Source organism: Chlamydotis macqueenii, chromosome 14 (genome assembly GCF_036417535.1).
Source record: "Chlamydotis macqueenii isolate bChlMac1 chromosome 14, bChlMac1.mat, whole genome shotgun sequence".
Taxonomy (NCBI): Eukaryota; Metazoa; Chordata; class Aves; order Otidiformes; family Otididae; genus Chlamydotis; species Chlamydotis macqueenii.
The window spans coordinates 11,296,273-11,310,152 of NC_141569.1; the positions used below are offsets into that span (position 1 = coordinate 11,296,273).

Sequence of the window (13,880 nt, forward strand, 5' to 3'; positions counted from 1 at the left end):
GAGCATGCCTGCCACGATGCCACAGCAGTGCCAGGGAACAGCCCAGCGTCCTGCGGCAGTCACGGATGTTTTCAGCTTAAGCTGTACAACAGCTTGCAGAAGTGCCAGCGGTCTCCCCGCCCAGACTGCTCCATCCTCCTCTGGGTGACTGTGGTGTGCCCAAGGCCACGACGACTTGCCAGAGCAGCACAGAAGGCAGCACTTACCAGCTTCGTCTGGACGTCAGGGTGCCGCGGGATGAGAGCAGGACCTTGAGGGCAGATGGGAACACCAGCCTCCTGCCCCTCCCAAATATTTCAAAGGTGTCTGCATCCTGTTCTTTGCTTTGAAGCATGGCAAAATCCCAGGAAGGGCTCTAGCAGAGAGACAGCACCCAAAAGTAGTAATAAACACTCTATTTGGAGAGCTTCACCTTAGGGAAACAGCAGATACATAAACACTGTGTACAGGGGAAGGCAAAACTGTCAGTACACAGACGGGAGTGACACACCGGACTGGGCAGTGCTGGAAATGGATCCCTCTTGGTGTCGACGCACAGCACATCTAGCAGGCACCTGCCCTGGCACAGCGGGACGAGAGCTAAGCAGCAGAGATCGGAGTTGGAGGCCATCCGGGGCTACCGGCACACAACGCTTCCTTCAGTTCATCGCAATTTTCTGCTTATTGATCAGCTCGCAAGGTTTAAAAGGGCTCCCTCTGTAGCAGGAGACTAAGGTCAGACCTCAGCAGTGGAGTAAGACTGGAAAACGTTAGGAAGGCGAACCCAGACCAGCAGGAGCCTGTCCTAAGGAAAGATGGCAGATTCTGTGCAGGGTGAAGAAAAACAAAGCTCATGCACAGCCTGGAGCGGGGAAGGGAAGGCACTCACTCCAAGCACCGAGATTAGCAACCAGCTCTCTCTCTCCTTGCTTAACCTGACCACTGTGCACACAGGATTTTGGAAGTGCCTTCAACAGCCCAGCTCTCAGCCCCGTGAGGGCGTCAGCTGCTCCCCTGGCACACACAACGCTGGGAATCAAGGGTCCCAGACCGCCTTCCAGCAGCTGCCGGGGCCACACAACAGGAGGCAGCAGCTTGGCTCAGCCCACCCTGGCAGCATAGCGTGCCTACAGCCATCACCTGCGCTCTTGCCAGCCCCACGGACCCTGCTGGACAGGCAAGTCCTCCCCCCTCGGAGGGGCCACATCCGCATCCTTCTGCCCCATGGAAGAAAAACAGCAGGACGTTTGCCACAGACTAGCAAAGTCTCAGCTCCACGCAAACCCCGATGCTGGGACATAACCACGGGGTGCCTGACTCAGAGCACTGTCACTGAACACGAGGCCAGCCCAACACACATGGCTCTTGTGGTGGGTTAGCAAAAACCAGGCAATGCCTTAGCTTAAGGCAAAGCATCTAAAGAACTCGTCCAAAACGCATAGTGGTCTCAGACGCCTGCCCTCCCTTCTGGGCCTTTTCTAACAGATCTAGTACATTAGCACCATGAAGAGATTATCAGTCCTAATTTCCAGGATTAAAATATAGAATATCCCTTTTCCAGGACAGTACAAATGTGTAAGAACTTTGAAGAGTGAGGTTAGGCAAGTAGTGTCTAATCAAGGACTAACAAAGCTAGGTCTCCAGAGGATTTGCAGCTTTTTAGTCAGCTAACCATCTGACCAAGTTACACTACAGTTTTCTGCTGTATTCCCTCTCTTTTCCCTTAAAACCCTCCTTCCCCAGAGTGGTTTGGTGGCAGTAGGGAAAATGTTACACTTCCACACGCACGCTGACAGAATTAGAGATTAACTCACTCTGCTCTACCTTCCTCTGCTGATTGCATTCAGATCTTGGAGATCTCCACTGCTGCCACGTTCGGCTGAGGTTGGTTTAAGTTACAAGGGGGTAAAGACACACACGGTGAATGATCGCATACACCTGTTTCCATAGGAAACCAGGCTAAACAGTTACTTCCTTCCACATGGAAATCCTCAGAGCAGAGGGCTGAGCTGTCTGGAGAGCCAGCAGCTCCCATCCCTCTCGCAGCCTTCCACTCCCACCAGCAGCAGTTTGCGCACCAGAAGGTGTAACCACTTGGTAGACAGACCCACACAACCCGGCTCCAGGACCAACGCCGTGGTACTGCGAAAGGCTCTAACAGCAAACAGCGGCTTCTGAAATCCTGCACACAAACCCAACCAGAGGAGGCACAGGAAGAAACGCCACACTGGTCATTTCCTACTGTAGGCTTGTGAAAAGCCAGGCAACCTGCACGGTGTCCCAGCCATGGTGCATAAGCACTGCTCGCTACGGTCTAGGGGTTCTCCTCCAGCAAAAGCCACCTCAGAGCACGGGATGCTGGCCCTCCAGGTGCAGGAATCCATTTTTTGCTCTGGTGAGGGAGGAGGTGGCCACTACCAGCCTGTTGCCAAACCCTCCTTATACCAGATCCACACTTCCTCTCACACCGCACCCACCTTCACAGGAAGCAATTACACAATGAAAACTACTCTAAGGGAGTGAAGTATTTGCTGTCTAGCAAGTCTCTTCCAGCTGGATCCTTTTTCTGACAGATTCAGTCCCCGTTCCGCTCAACGGGTGCATACAGGAGGGTAGGGCTTTGCTTATCCAGAGGGATAATGAAACCATTGTGGGCTGGCAAAGGATGTGCGTTCTTGGGCCACCAACAACTCCAAGAACAGTGCTGCAACTTGCTCTAGAAGTCTTGGCTGAAATAACTGTAGCCTCCTGGGGCAGTAGACTCTTCCCGGACATACTGCTGTGGCGGGAACGGCCCGACAACCGGCACTGATCCTGGCATCCTGGACATCAAAGGGAGCAAGAGGAAGAGAAGGAAAAAAAGGAGACAATGTGAGAAGTGCTCTGAAATCTGCCAGCTGCAATCAGTGCTCAGCAGACACGGCTGTCAGTGGAGCAACAGCCTACTGTAGCCAAATCAACAATTTGCCAGAAAAGCTTCCAAGTGCATCCTTGCCCTCCGTGCCTGTGTGTAAAAGGACACCTTTAGCATGGCAGAATTAGCTACTGCACAGCTCAAGCACTGTTGAGGAGCTTCCATTACAAAGGAAGTGTCCTGGCTCTCTCCAGACCGCAGAGCTGGCCTGGAACAGGATCGAACGGCCGAATCCAGAAGCATCTTTCTGAAAGTGAGTTGTGTGGCTGCAAAACCTCAGACAACATCCATGTCCTTTAAGAGAACATTTACCCCTGTGTGTTGGGAACATCCTCAATTTTATCTGCCTAGAACAGGATACTTGCTATTTAGTGATCCAGTTGTGCCATTCAAGAGCCGAAACTTTCCTGGGATGACGGATGGAGCACGTGTGTTCCAATCAAGTACTCCAGCGAGATAAAGGACCGTGGGGCTGTTCTTCCACAGACAGGCAACAGGAGATTCCAGTTTCCCTCTGTCCTCTCTGGGAAACTTGGCTAGGAGTTTGTCCTCACTTCAGGTAGGGTTTCCTAATACCTCTTCCTTGCAAGGAGCTCTCTAACCAACCCAGGCTCATTACCGATCCTATTTTAGCAAAGGCTTTGAAATAGAGATCTGAACTTTGACAGTGTCCAGAACACATATTTTTGGTATTAATCATCTGGCAGACTAAATTTTTCTGATTAATAATACGTGCAGGGGATGCCATTATTTAACTCACCAGCTGTGAGAGTGAGTTCAGGAACACAGCCTAGGTTTCTGGAGTGTGCTGACTATATGCCACATTTTAAGACCAGCAACCCCAAGAGAGATTAGAACGGCAAGCAGAACTCCACTGAGCCAGTTTTTAATTAAATGAAAATATTCGTTGTTAGAGAAACTGTGTTAAATGGGTGTCAGGCTGGACGTGTCAGGTCCAGACTGAGCTGAACCATCAAGAACTAAAAGCAAGCACAGGGCTCTTGTACCTCAGCAACATCCCAGAGCTGTCTGCAGAGGGAGCTGCAGGAGCGAGTCGGCTTCAGGACAAACAGAGCCAGCTTGCACAAACCCTGTCGTTCTGCTTGCACGTCAGCTGGAAATACGCGTTCAAAACTGCATTTTAAGTTACATTTAAGCCATTGACTTGAACAGTGAGGCTGGACACACACTTAGACACGAACGTTACTTACTGATTCTTGTGTTTGAAGCCACTGATGTGAGCTTGGTACTGCTCTATGGAGTTCAGTACTATGTTACATGTGCTGCAGGGGTACCCCTTCCCAGCTGAAACAGACATCAATGTTAGCACACACAGCTAGCCAACAACTTGGTGCCTGAGGTAGAAACAAGTGAGATAATCAATCACTTGATGTGTTAAACAACCACTAGACAAAGACAAATAGCAAATCAATAGCCTGACCAGGCAGGGAGGTCGCAGAATCCCACTACCCCACCATGTATTGGCCAGTCACTGTGAGGGAATTGCTAAGCCAGAAAAGCCTTCCTGGTCAGAACACAGGTTTGTTTATCTATAAAAACAAAGACGCATTTCCTATAAACAGTTCACAGTATCACACACGGTAAAAGTCTCAGCATTAGGACACCAAGCCTGATGTTATACTGCCTTTGCAACTCCGTTTCTCTCCCAAATTCCCACTTCTCCTGATCTGTACATCTCGTAACAGAAAATGAGGGACATACTTAATCTGTAAGCTTGAAGTGTTTCAACAAAAAAAAAAAAAAAACCCAACAAAAAAACAGTCAGACGAGATTACACACAATGTCCGGTTCCACAATGCAGCATTCTGCTAAGCCTTGCTGAGGTGCCAACTGAGAATATTAAGCTCTATCCTCAAGCAGCTTGGTTACAGTCAGCGTATCGGTTAACCGCAAAAAGAAAGTTTCCAACAATAGCTGCACCAGACAGATCAATGGTTTTGTGTAACATGACATCTCTAGCTGGAATCAAAGTTCAGGAGGTCACAGATACCAAACTGGCAAGCATGGCAGCCCAGCTCAGCACAGGAGTCTCTAACAGGGGAAAATCCTGGCAGTCGTCCTCAAGACATTACTTGCTCCTAAATTTTGGCTTGCTGGGGAAGGGCTCTGCCTGGGAGTCTCACAAAGAAAACATTTCCTTAAGGTGAAGGAGTGGACTCACCCCAGGGGTGCAGAGCAGCGTAATCACAGAGTGAGAAGCACAACACACAATGCAGCAGACATTTCCCACCCGGCTGCTGCACCTCAGAGAGATTTCAGACTCTGGTGGGACATTCAATTCCCAAAGCAGAGCAGGACTCAGGCGGTGAGGGCCAGAGGAGCCGTTACACCCCTCAGGTCTGCCTCCCTGCATGATCAAGGTCAAGATCTGCTGCAAATCCAGCAAAGAGGTGTGCACGCCAAGCTGTCTAAGCTGCACTCCTGCACCCCAAACCGGTGGTTCCTAGAGGAACTTTAAGCAGACAAACACCTCTGCGTTGTGCTGCGAAGAACAGATCTTCACCTGCTGCCAGGCACATCCCAGCACAGAGAAGTTTAGGGACAGGCAAGGCTGTTAGCACACAGCGATGCGCAAAGAGAGCAGGAGAAAAAAATCCCCAACTGCAGCCCATAGCGTCCGAGCAGCTCTCGATTACAGCCCAGGCTCCCAAACCTCGCCTGAAGAGCTGCAGTGCCACGGAGATGTGTCCATAGGTACTCCGGTCCTGCTGGCACTTCACCAGAGACATCGCTCACGCAGGCAAGAGCACTGCCCACCCACCCAGCCTGCCTGGGCTGGGGCTCCCGCCACTGCCAGCGCCTGAGTCACACTGAAGAGGAACCATCCATCAGGCCCTGCTAATTAGGTGGAGAGCAGATGGGTAACGCTAGATATCAAGCACCTTTTCCATCTCCCACACGACTACGCAATGCGGGAGAGAATATTACTTTGATAATTGAGCCTCATTTCTCGTAAGTGCTACCGGTATCTAAAGGTGGCCTGCAAAGAATTAGAATAATTAATCTTCTGCTTGTGTGGGTTTTTACGACAGAGAAAGAAGCCCTTGAAGAAGATTTCAGGATGATTTGTCTGCTTATTATTTACCTCAAGCATCCAGCAGCTACTAGACTGCCTGGTCCAACAGAAGGCTGTTGGGAGGAACAAGGGAGCTCACCGTGAGCTCCTAATGCTTTCTCTGGACTCCAAGGGCTTTCATCACATAGAGGCGCTCATAAGCAGCAGATCGTAAACCAAATGAGTTTTAACTGTCTGCCTAAAGTTCCTCCTTAATAGCTCCCCCCCCCCACATTCTTGCTAGCTCCAGAGAGAACTGCATTAGTTCATCAGATGGAAGTGCCCACACAGAGGCAGAAAGGCGTTCAGGGAGAAATCTCTCTGGCTTTCAAGTGCTTTGAAGCAGCAGGTGCAGTTAAACCCATTTCTTCCATCTTTGTCTAGTCCCCTCTGAAGACATTTTTTAAGCATCAAATGCCACTTTTATCTTCCCATTTTGGATGCAATCCACCTAGCTAGAAACAGTACTGGCCAAAATCCCTGGATTATCCACGCAGAGAATAAAAAGGACATGTCCCCGATTAGACAACACTGCAAAACACAACCCAGAGCTTGTCACAAGCAGCTACAGCCTAAAACCTCTCCTGCTGCCAGGCGGGTTACAAAAAATCAACCAAATCAATCTTATGGTGTACAACCAAGACCCCCATCACAAGCAATTCTCCGCTGCTCCCTCTGCATGGACTCTCTTGTCCAAAGACCTGTCAGACATGCCGTTGCTCTCCCACCCTGCTCTTCAGCTATTTATTAGCCTGCCTGCTGAGAACTCACCCATGAAGGACGATGCCGGTGCATCAGGAGTTCGGCCATAGTGTGCCATCAGCTTGTGTTTGGTCTCCTGCTTTCTATGCTTCTTGCCTACATAATGCTGTTTTGCCATGAGGGGGTTGTTGAAAGTGGCATGGCAGAGGCTACAGAACTTGTCTGGGTCAGTAATGTCCTTGTTCTCTTCGTTAGAAGACACCGTAGAGGTGGGGAGGGTAGCAGGATGTTTCTGTGGGGGCACTGTTTCTGTAGGGTGAATCCAAACCCTCGGTCAGTCACAGAACTCAGAGGTAAAACCCATTCATTTTATTTCCCTAAAACCCACATTAAAAAACCCCACAGCACATCTAAACCCCAAACCTAGACAGAGAATGTAAGACATCTAGATAAATTCACATTGCTCCTTCCTCTTCCCTTAACACTGTAGAATTGAAAGGCATGCAGTAAGACAAGTCAGAGTAGGCCAGAAAAACTTTCAGGGTTAAAAAAAAACCCAACAGATTTACATATTTCTCCTTAGTGGAGTTAACATAAGCACGGTCATGTTCAAGACACTGGACATGAATGAGCTTCCACCTGCTGTTATCATCAGCCAGGAAAAGAAAGAGGGAGGCAGCCAGCACGCAAGTACAACCCCCTGTGCAGCAAAGGCAGGCGGGTTTCTGGAAACATTTGATGCTCAACTGAACTCACGACGAGTCGTCCCTAAGAAATAGCATGAACAGGACTAGGTCTGATGGAGCGAATTCACACGGAGAAGCAGCTCTCCTGTCCGACGGAGAAACCCGCACTCTCTCATTATAGAGTACCAAGACCAGGGTGAGGAACCTTCTAAGGATCAGAGAGCTCCTCTCATGCCAAAATGGCAGGTATGCACCAGACCGCTCATGTGTTCATCCACCCACTCCTGAAGGCTCTTCTCATACCCAAAAGCAAAGACTTAAAAGAACAAAAACATCCTACGGGCCACTCTGATCCCCGAGGTGGTTTCGCTGTGCAGATACAACCTAGCAAAGCTGTGAAGACAGCCTGGGAGAGACAGTTTCTGCCTGGAAGACCCCAGCTCAGAGCTAGCTCAAGCTGCCACCCTCAGGTGCACTCAGAGGCTGTTTTCCCTCCATCCTGACTGGCTACAGCACCCCAGGCTCTTGGCTGCCCCAACCCACTCTGGACAGAGGGTTTCCCTCTCTGCTACTGTGCCTTTCCACCTGCTAGCAAAGGGACGGGACACGCAGGCAGCTGCGTTGGGTCAGATGCAGTCTGCCTGGACTGTATCCCATCAGGAGAGCAGTCAACAGCAGGTGCTGTGAGAAAAGCACAAGGTCCAGACAAGCACATACTGATGCTTTCCAGCTACACTTTCCCATTCTCCAGCTATCTGCAGCTCACACATCCCTGAACCTCAGAGGCTACATCTCTGTAGCTGAGCAACCCTGATGAATTCGCCATATCAGAGTTTCCCCAGTCGCTTCAGTCCCTGAAAGCTTTTAGCACGCATCGTACCCTGTGACAGGCATTCCCACAGCTTAACATCACCCTCCCCAAAGAGCGGCTCTCTCCTGGTCCCTGCACACAGGGATGGGTGTAATGCTGCTGCAAGCTGCATTTCTCCCAAACAAAGCAAAACAAAAAAATACGCAACTTTTAGGCAATGCCAGCCCACCGAGCAGTCTGCTGTGAGAGGCCATGTCTCTGGAGGTGCACTGCTGCCTTAGGCCATTTCACTGTAAAGAGCACACACATCCTCACAAGAGCTTACACTTGGGGTCCAATAAACCTCTCCACTTTTCTGCTGCTTGAACAGCCCCTCAGTACAACGCAAAGGCACTGCAGACTCATACCTTCCGCTTTGCTGGACTGCTGCTTCATGTTCTTGGCATGAGTCTTGCCCAAGTAGTGAGACGTCGCCACGGCTGGAGAGGAAAAGGTCATGTTGCAGATGGGACAACACTTGTTCCTGTCTTCTCCACTGCTGCCTTCCTGCTTGCTGTCCTGTGTACACAGAATGGCAGAATGGCTGAGGTTGGATCTCTGCAGGTCACCTCGTCCAGCCTTGTTATGAGAAGAAACACTAAGGCTTGAGGGTCTAGAGAACAAGGTAATCAGACATTTGGGCACTCAATTAAAGAGGTGCGACTGAGTAGGACCTCCTAGATGCAGCCTCATCGTCTCCTTCACCGAGAGTGCTCCTGCACAAGATTACTATTTCTAATCTGTTAGTGAATTGCTCCAGGCAGAGCGGCAGCCCCGGCCCGTATGGGTTAAGGACAAGGTTAACTGAGTGGCTGCCAAAAGTGGAACAGGCAGCCTTTTACTCTGCAAGGTGTGAACTGAGCAACACAAACATCGCTATCAGCTGGGTCATCTGCAATACAAGATGCCAGCGGAGCAGGCGGCAGCAGTCATTTCTAAGCCTAATACTACGTGCGAAGGCATCCGCCTTTATCCCCCAGCCCCCCGCCGCAAATGTTGGAGAGTTAGGGATTAAAGCTGAAGCAATCATAAAAGTAGAATCTGTTTCCCAAATGAGTCACAGGTCAGACAGATGGCCAAGTGGAACGTGGTGCCTTTACTGACCAACAGGCTCCAGCTACTGGCCAAGGAAACTGAGGGCCACGAAGATGATCAGAGGGCTGGAGCACCTCTCTTATGAGGACAGGCTGAGAGAGTTGGGGCTGTTCAGCCTGGAGAGAGAAGGCTCCAGGGAGACCTTAGAGCAGCCTTCCAGTGCCTAAAGGGGGCCTACAAGAACGATGGGGAAAAACTTTTTAGCAGAGCCTGTTGCGATAGCACAAGGGCTAATGGTTTTAAACAATAAGAGGGTAGATTTAGATTAGACATAAAGAAGAATTTTTTTACAACAAGGGTGGTGGAACACTGGCCCAGGTTACCCAGAGAGACGGTGGATGCCCCATCCCTGGAAACATTCCAGGCCAGGTTGGATGAGGCTCTGAGCAACCTGATCTGGTTGGAGGTGTCCCTGCTCCTTGCAGGGGGTTGGACTGGATGGCCTTTAAAGGTCCCTTCCAAACTTTCTATGATAATTAAAAAAAAAGGATTGCTCTGCAAAGAGAATTCCAGTAGATGGTCAACTCAATATGCTCTCTGTGACAGTAAAGGCTACGCAATGATACTCCTGCCAAGTTCTTAGTCTTATTCACTTTTCCCTGTCCTTTCAAACAAGACTATGAATAAAAGGCAAGGTGCGCTTGTTTAAACGGGGAAGGCGCACTCACAGGAGCTGTTTAAATGAAAAGGCAGCAGGAACCGCGCTCGCTGAGACAAAGCCTGGCGACACACCTGCCACTGAGCTCTTCAGTTCTCACAACTGCCCTTCCACGAGCACTTTCTCCGTTGATTCCCAAAGGCGCCCAGGCCTTACACCAGCCTGCGGGTCCCGCTCGGGGGTATTCGGGCCTTAAGGGCTCTACGCTCTCCTCTCACCTGCTTCGCGTCCAGCCTCATCTTCTTCCCGTGGGCGAGCTCCTCTCCGCCGTGGATGGACAGGTACCGCCTCACCTTGTTGGCGTGCTTCTTGCTCTGGGGAAAGCAGAGGGAAACCCGCCCGCCCCGCTGCTCAGCGCCCCGCGGGGCCCGGTGGGTGGCAGGGGGTGGCGGGGGGCGGAGGGGGTGGGTGCTCCCCGCTCCCTACCTGGTAGTGGGCCAGCCGCTGGGACTCGGAGATGAGCAGGGCGCTGCACACCTTGCACTGGGCCTCGGTGAAGATGTGCCCGTTCTCCCGGATCAGCCGGTCCACTGCGGGAAGCGGGGCGGGGAGGGGGGGTGCGGGCGGACACACACACACAGCACCACCGGGCCGTCAGCCGCCCGACCGGGCCGCACCGCGCCTCACCGGGCCCGGCCGCCCGCCCCCCCCACCCCGGCCCCGGTTCCTCACCTGCCTCCTTGCCCACCGGCAGCCCCGCGGCGTCCCCGTTGCTACCCGCCCCGTCCGCCATCGCCGCCGCCAGCCCCCCGCCCCCGGCCTCCCGCCGCTCTCGCGAGAGCCGCCCGCACCTAGCAACGGCGGGGCGGCGTCCCGCGAGAGCGCCGCGCGCCCCCCACGTGACCGCGAAGGGAGGCGGCGGAGGCCATGTCGGTTGTGGGCAAGGGAGGCCAGCGGCTCCCCTGAGCCGCTTGGCCGTGCTCGCCGCCAGCCCGGCGGGGCCTGGCATTTGTGGGCGCTTAAACGACACAGCGGCTGCTGCGGTGACAGCGTTAAGCGTAGCGGTGACTTTTGAGGCACCGAGACTTCGTTGAAGACGGCCCCGCACCGCGGTTGCATCCTGCCGGGGAAGCGCCGCCCGCTATCCTGCCCGCAGCGCCTGGCACCGGGCTGGGAAAATGGCGACAGCGCCAACGTCTCCCGCCGCGCTTCAGGACGGAGCATGGGGGCCCGCCGAGCCCGCCGCTTGCCCGCCCGCAACATGGCGCCGCCCGCTTCACCGCCTCACCGGCCACGTGACGTGAAGCCGCCGCCGCCATCTTGGGTGAGGGCAATGAGGCCTCCGCCGCCAACTTGACTGCGGGTGAGGGACCCGCCGACCGGGGCCGGCGCGGTGGGGAGGCTGCGGCGCCGCCGCCTGTCGCCGCGCAACGGGGCGGCCCGGCGCGGGCGGGGCGCCAGCCCGCGGGAGGCCCGGGCCCGGTGAGTACCAGTGCCCCGCGGGGCCTTGCCGCTCCGCGCCGGGCCCGCTGCCCCGGGGCTCGCCTGGGGCCTGTCCGCCGCGGGGCTCCTCGGGCCGGGCGCCAAAGCCTTCGGGCTCGGGGCCGTTTCTTCCCTCGGGGGATCCCGGGACTGACCCCCGGGGCCGTTCCCTGGCCCCTTCCCCCGGGGCAGCTCCAGGGCTGACCCCCCCAGGGATGCTCACGGGCCCCCGGCCCGGGTGAGCCGGGGACCGGCCCCGTATGGCTCCCTGGAAGGGCTGCTCCCCGGGCCCTTGCCCTGGAGGGGACCCCGGGGCTGTGCCCCTTTGCCTGGCGCCGCCCTGGTGCTCCTCTCCCGGGTGTCTGCTGGGGAGGAGACCCCAGACCCCCCCAGAGCTCTGCCCTGGCCCCATCCCCTGAGGCATCCCCCCAGGCTGGGCCCTGGGGCCAGCTCCTGCCCCTCCTGGTTTCCCCTGTCAGGGCTGGCTCCATCCCTCTCTCCTAGGGTGACCCCAGCACGTTCCCCTGGGTTTACCTCACCTGTGGCCGATCCACTTCTTCCCGAGCTCACCGCCCACCCCGCCTGGGACATGCCTCACACCGTGTGTCCTCCCCAGGGTGACGCTTTTTGAGTAGCCCTGACCCGGTCCTTGTCAGCCCAGCCCTCGTCGCCCTGCAGAGCCCTCCACGCCCGAGGGCAGTGGGTTGGGAAGGGGACGGGAGGACCTTGGGTGGGTGCTGGGAAGAGGGTTGCTCTCTCCCCTTGTAGGGCCTGTCCTCGGAGGAGGGAGAGGCGCTGGGACTTGCTTGGGCTAGGCTAGAGGGAAACTGAGCAGTTAGCATTTCCCGCAGAGCTCGGTGGCATTTGCAGACGCACAGCGCTTGGGTGTGCGTGGCCTCTGTGGTCCATGTGTCCCTTCTCGTGAAGAGCCAGCCCTATAAATGAATAAATCCTGTAAACAATTCCTCTCTCCCCGTGGCGCTGTGAGCCCTCATGTCCTGCTGGTCACAGCGTCAGCTGAGCCCTGCGCGCCGGGTCGAGCTGAGGGTCTGGGGATGATATTTCCAGGGAGGCGTGCGATGCTGACCTGCCCGAACACGGAGCTGCTTCGCTGGGCTGCGGGGAGCGTCGTGCCTCTTCTTCCTGAGGTGGGGGGAGTTGTTTACAAAGCGACAGCCTGTGTCTCAAACGGCTCAGGAACTCATCCGGGGATGAGAGTCATTCATTTCTGGCTTTATTTTCAAGCATTTTTCAAGCTGTCACAGCTTGGCAGGTCTGTAGCTGCAGTGTCAAGATTTAGAATTATTCTGTCGGTAATTGCTTTCTGATTCATCAAAATGATAGATGAGAGGGAAAATGACAAATAATCACAAGTTGGGGATCTTCAAGGATATCCCTAAAAATGTGACTGGAGAAGCGTGGCATGTGCGAGTCCCTTGTCAGGAGGTCACCTTTGCTGTCAGAGCATTTACAAATAAATTCTCTTAAATTCAGAGTTGGAAAAAACGCTGGATAACTGGAAAATGAGTCTGTGAGCCAAGCTGCAAAGGTAGTTTTAGATAATTCAGTCTTTGGCCTTTTTTGCTGAGCCTGAAAGCAGATATCATCACCTCAGGTACTAGCAAGTGTCCTTTCCAAGCGTGCTAAAAGCAAAATATGTCTTCTGTGCTTAACTTCCCTACCTGAAGAGGGGAGGGTGTACTCTGATGCATGTTTTCTTCCCTCAGCTTGTCTAATAGAAGCTATTACTGCTCTCTCCTACTCATAGCCTCAGACTAGCACAGCTACGAGTGATCTCTTACTTGTCTTGTTCCCTTAGTTACATTTACTGAGACTCTCTGCCACAGTCCCTTCATTTTCAGAAGCATTGTGGGAGTTGTGTGGTTACATCTCTTACATCTTTTTTTTTTTTCTTTCCTTTAAATGTTGAAGGTAGGTGACTCATCATAACTCCAGCTGATATTTCTCAGTGATCTCTTATTTAGCACAGTGCCTCAAACAGAAGATGTATCGCAGAGTCAGAGGAGAGCTGGTGATACCAGAGTGGATTAAAAAAAAAAAAAAAAAGACAGCATGGCAGTTGCTTGTTGCTGTTTGCTTTCCTTTCGGTGGTTAAAAGGTTTACAGGCTGTCTCTCAAAAAACAGAGTGACCCTGCGTGGGCTCACGTACTGGAGGAGCGGCCCTCTCCAGCGCTCCTCCCCGTCGCCGTGCCAAAACGCCCGTGTGAGTGGTTTTCTTCCGATAAGGGAGTGTTCCCCCCTTGATGGATGGCCTTGGTGGGGGCAGTTCTCAGCAGCTGGGTGCGAGGGTTGGTTCATCTCTCTGGGCAGAGGGCAAAGAGACCGTTGGGAGCAAAAGATAAAAAATTGAGCACGTATAATGAGGATATTCCAGTAAGAGCTGAGTTCAGCTCAGCTGGAGCTGAACAGCTTTGTTTTGCAAGAGATAGTGCTTTTCCAAAAGCAGCACTCGTTTTTATTTCCCCTTCCTAAACAG

At 53.4% G+C, this 13,880-nt stretch overlaps 2 protein-coding genes across 12 annotated transcripts in view; one reads left to right on the forward strand and one right to left on the reverse strand.

Moving 5' to 3' along the window:
* Positions 1-380: 380 nt before the first annotated feature.
* Positions 381-10,703, reverse strand: ZNF346 (zinc finger protein 346). 5 transcript variants are annotated; one of them, XR_015260125.1, is made up of 8 exons: positions 10,633-10,703; positions 10,387-10,490; positions 10,179-10,274; positions 8,576-8,726; positions 6,741-6,980; positions 6,000-6,043; positions 4,105-4,198; positions 381-2,801 (listed from the first exon to the last, which is right to left on the reverse strand). XR_015260125.1 is itself a non-coding variant. In XM_086758980.1 (7 exons), the coding sequence occupies exons 1-7, from the start codon at positions 10,691-10,693 to the stop codon at positions 2,696-2,698; spliced, it is 852 nt and encodes a 283-aa protein (XP_086615106.1). In that variant the 5' UTR covers positions 10,694-10,703; the 3' UTR covers positions 381-2,695. The 5 variants fall into 5 exon arrangements, 3 of the variants coding, with proteins under 3 accessions (XP_086615106.1, XP_086615105.1, XP_086615107.1); XR_015260126.1 differs by lacking the exon at positions 381-2,801 and adding an exon at positions 3,919-4,027; XM_086758980.1 differs by lacking the exon at positions 6,000-6,043.
* Positions 10,704-11,242: 539 nt separating this feature from the next.
* The window catches only part of UIMC1 (ubiquitin interaction motif containing 1), a 38,973-nt gene continuing 36,335 nt past the window's right edge, over positions 11,243-13,880 (forward strand). For all 7 annotated transcript variants that reach the window (XR_015260095.1, XM_086758726.1, XM_086758727.1 and 4 more), the window contains exon 1: positions 11,243-11,382. The gene's annotated coding sequence lies outside the window, so the exon portion shown is untranslated. The remainder of the gene's footprint in view (positions 11,383-13,880) is intronic.

Coding starts and splice junctions, on each gene's coding strand:
- ZNF346 (XM_086758979.1), bottom strand. CDS start 10,693: ATGGCGGACGGGGCGGGTAGCAACGGGGACGCCGCGGGGCTGCCGGTG. Junction 10,491..10,632: donor GCCGGTGGGCAAGGAGGCAG/GTGAGGAACCGG, acceptor CGCTTCCCGCAG/TGGACCGGCTGATCCGGGAG. Junction 10,275..10,386: donor AGCGGCTGGCCCACTACCAG/GTAGGGAGCGGG, acceptor TGCTTTCCCCAG/AGCAAGAAGCACGCCAACAA.